The sequence below is a fragment of the Pediculus humanus genome, genomic scaffold (assembly GCF_000006295.1).
Source record: "Pediculus humanus corporis 1103172107647 genomic scaffold, whole genome shotgun sequence".
NCBI classification, from domain to species: domain Eukaryota; kingdom Metazoa; phylum Arthropoda; class Insecta; order Psocodea; family Pediculidae; genus Pediculus; species Pediculus humanus.
In genome coordinates, this window is record NW_002987257.1 from 67,869 (window position 1) to 77,727 (window position 9,859).

Here is a 9,859-nt window from a genome sequence, read left to right on the forward strand (position 1 = left end):
AATAACACAATAAATACATAATTAATTAATAATTAAATAAATTTAAAAAAAGTTGAAAACAAATAATAATAATAATAATACGTACGTATACTCAATTTAAAATAATATTCGTTATTATTAATAAATGATGACGTCATACAAACGCGATCACACGCACGCACAATCAAACGCGACATTCAAAGGAAACAAACAAAAAAAAAAAATTTTTTTGTGTGTGACGTTTATATTATTAAATTTATTTATTTATTTAAAAAAAAGAATTAATTTATCGATATACATAAATTTAATAAATAATTATTAAAAAGGTGTTAATAATAATAAACAAATTTTTTTTAAATAAAATTATTAATATTATTATTATTATTATTAGTAATTATTAGTAGTAATATTATTATTATTATTATTATTATTACCATTCATTTTTTTTTTTGGTTTTTTTGAATTACTTAACGAAAATACACATTTGAAGTTTTTATTTATTTATTAATTATTAAGAATAAAAAATAATTTTAATTGGCACTTTATTAGACCGTAAAGCGGTTGTAGTTTAACAAACAAACAAACACACAAACAAACGAACAAACGAAAAAATAAAAAAAAAATTTATCACAGCATTTGTGTAATTAATAAATAAAAATTACAAAGTAAGTAAAAAAAATATTTTTTTTTTTTTTTACATGTATTATATATAATAATGTGTCAGCGGTCGTTTGTTTTGTTATCGTTTGTTTGTTTTTCATAATTTGCTATTATCTCAAAATGTAATTTTTTAATGAATATTAATGATAATAATTTATTTCGTGAACAAACAACAACAACAACGAGAACAACAACAATAACGACTGACAATTTATTTATTTTATTTTGTCTTTATTTGTTCGAAATTTTTTTTTCATTTTGTCATTTTAAATAATTTGATATGATAATATTATTAATAATTGATAAATAATGATAATAATAATGATAATAACTAAAAATTATGCGTGCATCATAAAATAAAACGAAGGATGTAAATGAAAAAAATCCATACTAAAAAAGAAGGTCGAACACGTTCGGAACCGCCGCGACTTAGAGCACTTGCGTGACAGCTTAAATCTTCCGGATATAAATCAACTATTGGTATTCGTCTTCCGGAAGAATCCATGCACGTGGCACCTCTTATCAAATCGTTCATTTGTTGAGCAACTTCAAGAACAACCGTGTGAATTTGTACAGTTTCCCGAAGCCATCTTCTTAGCCAGTAACCGAGCCACGTGAGTCCGCAATCACATATCAGAGGATTGTCATCGAGCGTGAGACCACCTTAAAAAATTTATTATTATTATTATCATCGTATTTTTTTTCAGGCACGCACTCGAGGGATAATAACAATATACCTGCTATCACTTTCGTTCTTATGTTTTGATAGCTGATATGATCCGGATATATTGAATATGGTGATAAGGATTTAAATTTGTTTCTACTTAAATCTAACGTGAGATGAGGAATATTTTGCAACCTGTGGAAAACGCCAGGTTTCAACGTACGAAGGCTCGTGTTTCTGATTCTTAACGTGAGTTCATTGACCTATACAAATAATAACATTTTATTCTTTTTTTTCAGACGTCTCGAATTTTAATAATAATAATAGTATCGGTTAATAAATAAAAAAAATAATTTAACATACCTCTTCGATACCTTCGAAAGCTTCCATTTCTATACTTCTTAAATTATTTCCGCTAATTTCTAAATTATTTAATTTCGGATTGAAGGATCCGAGTAATTGATCCGTTAAATGACTTTCCATTATTTCAACCGTTAAATGTTTAAGGGATGGAACGTTGGCCAATAAATTACCAAGTCGAAACCTGTATTTTTCTATTTGCGGCCACGTTTGTATTTTTATTTTCGATAATATTTTCAGTCTGATAAAAGAATCGGAATCGAATCTTTCTAAAGATTTTAAATTCGACACGTCTAATTCTTGTAAATTTTTTAAACCTATAAAACTATCTTTTGTTATTATCTGAAAAAAAGAAAAAAAAAATTTAATTTAATTTCGCGAAATCTCGCGCTGATATAACATTTAAATTTATAATATTTACCTTTATAGGATTATAAGATATATCGAGCCTTTTTAACAAAGGCATGTAATTCCATATTTTGGAGGGCAAATGATTTAACTTGTTATTATTTAATATAAATGTTCTTAATTTCATTAGATATTCAACCGAACTCACGTAAAGAGTTTCTATATAATTATAAGATAAATCTAATTCGGTTAAATTTGGCAACGGTAGTGTGGGTACGTTTATCAAACCCGTGTTTGATAATTTCAAACGTTTTAATTTTTGTATATTGTGAAAAAGTTCTTTGAAATTCGAACGAAGGCGATTATTGCTTAAATCTAACACTAATATGTTACCGACCCATATGAAAACGTTATCCGGAAGTATGGTCAATCTATTGTTTGAAAGATTTAAATGTGTTAAAAATGGTATTTCACGAAACATTGTGCTGTCCAAATGTTCTATGTGATTATTTGATATATCTAAATGCCGAAGTGTGTAACCGATTTCGCTGAGAGCGTTATTTGGTACCACGACGAAATCGTTGGACGACAGCAACAAATATTCCAATCTCGTATTTTGAAATATTTCTCTCGATACGGATCTTATACGATTTTTCGATAGATCCAAATATCTTAAATTATCTAAATTTTTAAACTGATCCGTTTGAAGTTGGTCAATTTTATTTTCCGATAGATTGATTATTTGTAAAAGATCCAAACCGTAAAAACCTTTTCTGTCTATTTTTATTATTTTATTATGTTCTAAATTTAAAACTTCTAAAAGTTTTAATTCTTCGAATGCGTTACGTACTAATTTCGTTAAGGCGTTGTAACCTAAATTTAACGTTTTCAATGATTTACCAAAATTTTGAAGGCAATTGATCGGTATTTCCTGTATGTTATTATGTGACAAATCCAACACTTTAACGTAGATTTCGTTTCCGGTGTAACCCGTCGTGAGATTAACGATTTGATTATACGAAAGATTAAATAACATGGGCGCTTCGGAATTGGTCACGTTTAAAAACGAATGCAAAGAAACCATTTTAAGTTGATTAAATTGCAATTCCAATCTCATTAAATTAGGTAAATTGACAAAAGTATTGGGCGATATTGTTTTTATCTTGTTGTTCGTCAAAGAAAGCGCCATTAAATTATTCAAATCGTTAAATGTATATCCGTTTAATTTTTTCAATTTATTTCCGTTCAATAATAAAGTTTGTAAACTTTTCAAATTTGAAAAACCATTTTCTTCAATTTCAATAATGTTGTTATACGAGAGTCTAACGTCACGCAAATCTTGAAGTACCGATCCCGGAAATAAATCCGTTTCGATTTTATCCAAACGATTCGATTCGAGATTTAAATATTGAAGTTTAGTAAAACGTAAAAACGAATCGGATTTTATTGTGCGGATTTGATTGTTGTCCAAAGAGAGCCATATTAAATTTTTCAAAGGTTTCAAATGATTTTTGGGAAAATCTTCGGACGTTATACCGAAAGATGCTTCCAAACTTTCCAAATTAATCAAGTCCGCAAAGGCTTGTTCGTGTATGTAATGTAATTTGTTAAAAGATAAACTTAATTCTTTTAATTGGGGAGTCTTACGGAAAACGTTTGCCGGCAATTCGGTTAATCTGTTGCTTCGAAGGATTAAAGTGTGCAACTTTTCTCCCCAATTATCAAAGTCGGATTCGTTAATTCGGCTTATGCGATTATAACCTATGTTTAAATGTGATAGTTTAACGCAGTCACGGAGAGCATTAAATGGTATAAAATCAAGATTATTACGAGCCAAAGAAAGAGCTTTTAAAACGTTTGAAAAACTTTCGAAATCGTCATCGTTTATTTCCGTTATATTGTTGTTGGGTATGTAAAAAAGTTTTAATCTTTTCAATTGTTTCAACGCTTTCGGTATTCCGTTTAAATAATTATTTTCTAAGTCTAGTAATTCTAGATACGGTCCTAGTCCGATGAATGATTTTGATGATATTTCTTTAAGTCTATTATTAGTCATGTGCAAACTCCTTAAATTCAATCCTCTAAATACCTGAGGAGGCAATGTTTGAATGTAATTAAAATCCAAAAGCAAATCTTTAATCGTTATTGATCCGTTGAATATTGTTTTGGTCAATTCTCTAATATCGTTTTCTCTCAAATCTAATTTGTCTAATTTTGTTTTGTGTTTGAAACCCACATGCGGAATGTTTTCGATGTAATTCCCGTTTAAATAAAGCCAACTTAACGATGGCATTTTTTCAATTGCTTCCATTGGGAAATGTGACAAAAAATTATGAGATGCGCTCAACGTTTGAAGCGTAATCGGAAGCGAATTTTCCGGTATTGTTGTTAATTTGTTATCGTCTAAATTTATCCAGGTTAGGGATTCGAAATCCGCAAACGATTGCACGTTGTACACTATTCCGCCGACATTTTCGTTTGTCGTTGTTGATTTAGGTAATTCGGTTATGTCGTTTTCTCCGAGGAAAATATTTGTTAATGTTAAACGTATCTGCGACCAATCACCGTTCGAAATCGATGCTATTTGATTCCTGAAAATAATAATAATATTAATAATGATGATGATACGTGAGGTTTAGTATTCATTCGTTCGGTAGAAATTGTTTATTTTTTTTTTTTTTTTTTAAAAACAAAATTTGCGTTTTGTTCTTGTTTTATGTTTGCGTTAAATTTTTGGGTATATAAAAACATAATCTGAAAGTTTTTTAAAAACCCGCATACAACTTTGTTATTAAAACAAAAAAAAAATTTTCACGTGTCTATGCACGGGATTAAAAGTTTTTATTATAAAAAAAAACATAAAAAAACACGTTTTTACTTTGTTTAATTAAGTATTAGAACATTTTTTTTTGTTAATAATAATAATTCAACGTGATAAAATTATAAACTTATTTTAAAAAAATATATAACAACAATACATTTATTTACATAAGTACGTGAGTTGATACGAATTTTTTTCGGGGGGGGGGCAGGCATGGGGACAGTAAGGGAGGGTAGGGACAAAAGTTTTTAGGTGAGATTTCTTCAAAAAAAAAAAAAAAAATTTTTTTTTTCGGGTTCGATACTTATGTAAATAATGATAATTTAACGATCGTAACATTATTATTATTATTATTACGGCGTAAAAGTGATGAATGTTTCTCTCGGCATCAATAACATTTTTTTTTTTTGTTATCCATGTAAGAATAAAAAAAAAAAACTGTCGTCGTTCCGTTAAAAGAAAAAGAAAAAAAAAGTTATGTACGTTATGTATGTTTTTATTTAATAAAATTAAATTATTTTATTGAAATTTATTTCCGTAAGGTTATTAATAATGATAATAATAAAAAAATTTTTTATTTGGATTCCCTTTTTTTTTTATTTATTTACGTATCATCATCAATTTATTATTATTTTATTTTTATTGATTTTATTGATTTTTTTTTTAAATAAAAAATTTGTTTCCCCCCTCCCCTCTCCCCTTTTATCGACGTACATAAATCTTATCGATAAAATTAATGGAAAACAATTTTTTAGAAAAAATAAAATAAAATTTTAATAGATAACATACATACCAGTTGCATTTTGTAAAGAAACAAATGATTATATTCAATTTTTTTTCGGTTGTTTGTTTGTTTTATTACCAATAAAATAATATAATCAAAATCGTTATTATTAAAATCAAAAGAATTTTTTTTTTTTTTTTGATTTATTAACGTGAAAAAAAAAAAAATAATAATAATAAAAGGATGATGTTCTTATTTACATAAATAACTTTACGCACGGAAAATTACACGAAAAAAAAAATAAAAAATAAGTTTTTCCATAGAATCTTTTCATTTTATGGAACGGTAATTTCAGTAGGAGTGAGTGAGAGAGAGAGAAAGAGAGAAGGAGAGATGCATGTATGAAGTAGAAAGAGAAGAATGAAATGAATTCTAGAATTTCAAATCATTGTTAATAAATCATTTGCAGTAGTATTTTATGATGTTGGAGAGGAAGGAGGGGGTGGTGGCGGTGGTGGAATGGGGGGAAGGGGAAAAGGAGGGAACGAAAAGGTCAAAGGCGACATAAGGTTTGGTTTTCATTGTATTTATTTTCTTCTGATTTTATGTTTATTTATTACACGATTCGTAAATAAAAAAAAAAAAACAATTTTCCGCCATTTTTATTATTAATGCTTTTTATTATTATTATTTATATTTAGGTTAACTAAGTAACAAAGAGAGAGAGAAAAATACGTACCTGTGAAGATTTATCCATTCCAATGTTTGTAATGATTGTAGGGCGTCAAAAGGTATTTCATCTAATTCGTTAAAACTTAAATCCAAGGATTTTAAAACAGTTGTCATAACGCTGAAAAAAATAAAAAAAAAAATTTTTTTAAATCATTTTTCGAAGAGAAAAAAAAAAAAACCAAATCCGATAAAATCCGTTATTGCGTTTATGAGGTTAACCACAAACAAAACTCGTAACGATCATTTTATTGAGGTTGATGCGGCGTGGAAATAGAAAGGAATTTTTTTTTTTTTTTGTAAAAAAAAAAAAAAGGTTTTCATATAAAAACGTAATTAATATTTAAATCTTGATGGATTCTCATGAGATTTTCTCAACCGTTATATACATATAATTTTTAAAAACATGTAAAATTCGAAATTTTCGACAAGGGACATGATAGCAAGCAGAAAAAAAAAAAAAAAAAAACAAAATTTATTACCTGTCGTGAGATTTGTCTATATTGTTCTTATAATGCATTTTTGATAGACATTTAATGATGGAAAACGAAAAAATTTACTTTTCTCAAAAAAATTTCCCTCATTTTTTTTTTAATGTCGAAACCCCCCAAGAATCCCCCCCCCAAAAAAAAACGTTCGAATGTTCTTTTTTTTATTTTTAAAATTATTTCGACCAATGAGAATAAATTATTTTAATTATTTTTTATACCATTGGTTAAAATATTAATTACTCCAACTAATCAAATTCGAATTTCGCGCCATAAGAATAAAAAACGCAAAAAACGCGGGAAATTTAAAAAATAAAAATTACAACGTTATAAAATATAATAATTTATAATATAAAAGGATTATGCGACCGTGTTTGTTTATCTCGATAATTCGTTTAAAAAAAAAAGAAAAACTTTCGCCATTTTGGGGCATTTTTAATTTTTTTTTTTTACCCTTTTATTTAAATTTTTCTCCCTCCCCCCTCCTAAAAATATTTCCCCGGAGAAATTTAAAAAATTTTAACTTTTTATCCTTTAGTACAAAAAAAAAATTTTCACTCGGTCAAAGCATGCAAACAAAAAATAAATGTTTTTATTATTATTACTATTCAAAAACAAATATTTATATAACAACAAAATATCATCAAATCGGGGGGGTGGGGGATAGTAATATCGGATAAAGAAAGAAAGTAATATAGATAGATAGATGGGAAAACAGAGAGAGAGTGAGATAGAAAATAAAATTGGCAAATACATTTTTCTTTCTTTCTTTCTTTTCTCGTAATAAAATCGATCGTAAAAAAAAGGAAAAAAAAGGAAAAATATTTTAAGGCAATATAAATAATAAATCAATGCATTTACGTTTGTCTGTCTTTTACAATACATATGTAAATAAATATGTAATAATAATAATAAAACAGTAAAATTCAAAGTTTTCAAAAAAAAAAAAAAAGGTTTTCAACATTGTATCAGAATTTTACTTTTTTTCTTTCTTTCTTTTTTTTTTTTTGATTTTACATAAATTTATCAATAAAAAAAAAGAAAGAAATTCAAATTTCTTCATCTTTTTTTAAATTCAAACGAGAAAAATTTTTTTTTATCCTGTAAGATTGTTTTTTATATTATTTACAAAGACTTTTTTAGAAAAGGTTCAAAAACATCAATTTTTTTCTATAAAACACATGATAGAAATTCAATCTTTGTTACCTAATCAATTTCCCCCCCACCTTACTCCTCCTTCCCGCGTAAAATCTCTGTGACCTGGAAGATTTTTCAATAAGTAAATAAATTTTCATTTAAAACTCCACGATGAATACAACCTGTACGTCATAGAGAGCGATACTTTACTTTTATAATAAGAAAAAAAGATGGCGTCGGTGAGCAACAGTTGACACGCGTTTTTCATCATGTTCACTTATTTAATTAATTTTAATAGTTTTATTTTATAGTTTAGTTATAAGTTATGTATCAAAAGTTTTGTGATTGAGTCTAGTTTATTGTGATGTAATTAGTTTTTTATATTATTTAGTGATAACTATATTATTTTAAGTTTAAATTTACAAAAGATCAACGATTTAACATGTGACAAAAGAAAATGTAGGCAATAAAAAATCTTAGAAGATGCCTTGGTACATATGATTATTACGGTAAGTCATTAACATTAACATTAACATTAACGTCATTTTAACACTTGAATTTCATTTGCAAAAACGTTGTTAGGTTAACAAAGAAATGGAGCCAAATACCCAAAAATTCTGCATTTATTTGTTTAATTATAAGTAGTTTAACTAAATATCTTTTATTCTCTTTATAAAAAACAAGGTATTGGAGTAATTTAATAAAAATATTTATTAATTATTGATTTGATATATATTGACTCAGTGTAAAATTTCAATACTCTAATCTTTAAGGGTTAATTCACTGATTGTTGGTTGTTTTAGGCCTTTTGTTATGTTAGCTTGTTTCATTACAACATAGTGTATTATAGAGATAGTGTAATACTCCCTATAAATCTGAATCAATCAAAATCAGGAGAAATTGGTAGCCTATACAATAACTGATTTTAGTGTACTGAATTGTGATAATGCATAATAGACTCCATTTAATAATTTTATATTTCTTGATGTAACTATAAGTAGTTGAGGTAAACACCTTTGTTCCACTGAATAAAAATAAAGGTAGTTTAATGAAAATACTTGTAATTAATTAATTTACTATATCAGGTGGGTTTTAAATCTCTGTACTCTTGATTTTAAGTGTGAATCTATTTATGTATATTATTTCAAACTTCCTCTTAAATTTAAGTTTGTTTTAATAAAAAGAAAAGAATTCGACTTACGCGAAAAGAAAAAAAAAATCGTTTTTTCATCGAAAAGTGAAAAAAAATATAAATCGTTAAAAATTTTTGATGATAACGCTGATAAGGAAAATAATTAAATATTATTCGATAAAGGGTTTCTTTTTTTTTCGTTTCATTCTCGTTAACATCACGCAAAAAAGAAAGGAAAAAAAAAATCAGATTCCTTTTTACAAAAAAAAAAGTAGGAGCAATATTAAAAATTTTTATCCTCTCTCGAAACAAAAAAAAAAAAAAAAAAAAAAAACCTTTTTAAAAATTATTATTATTATTATTATCCACCATTAAACACGACAAGGCTACTTGTCGGAGTTTTTAAGTATTTATCCGAGGTTTCTACCCGATTCCTTAGGGACAAATACTCGAATTTCGGTGGTGCCACTTATTATAAGATAGCACCACATCAATTCTTGAAGGTCTTCCTGAGTCCGTCTTTTTCGATGGGAACGATTTGTCTCCTGAACTGGGCTCCAGTGACTAACATCTTTGGAGTGGCCAGGGTCAGAAGCAGTGAAATTCACGTTCTCGTCGAGCTGCCTCAGGTCGACAGTAGAACAAGATTTGTTTTTGGTTCTTACTTTGTCTTGTTCTCATTTTTTTTGCTCTTTTAAGCCAACGGCACGTGGCGTTCTCAAACGGTCACCCATCCAAGTTTGCACCACGCCCGATGCTGCTTAACTTCGGTGATCGTACGGGAACCGGTGTGACCAGCACGCTATGGCCGTTGGCT

At 27.4% G+C, this 9,859-nt stretch overlaps 1 protein-coding gene across 1 annotated transcript in view; it reads right to left on the reverse strand.

Annotated features, from left to right (window-relative positions):
- Positions 1-988: 988 nt before the first annotated feature.
- Phum_PHUM270320 (chaoptin, putative) overlaps positions 989-9,859 on the reverse strand; it is a gene marked incomplete at both ends in the record, with an annotated part of 9,713 nt that continues 842 nt past the window's right edge. Inside the window, 5 exons of the mRNA XM_002426702.1 lie at positions 989-1,302; positions 1,377-1,566; positions 1,667-2,005; positions 2,085-4,528; positions 6,264-6,406. Of these exons, the coding sequence (XP_002426747.1) occupies positions 989-1,302; positions 1,377-1,566; positions 1,667-2,005; positions 2,085-4,528; positions 6,264-6,406 (3,430 nt within the window). The remainder of the gene's footprint in view (positions 1,303-1,376; positions 1,567-1,666; positions 2,006-2,084; positions 4,529-6,263; positions 6,407-9,859) is intronic.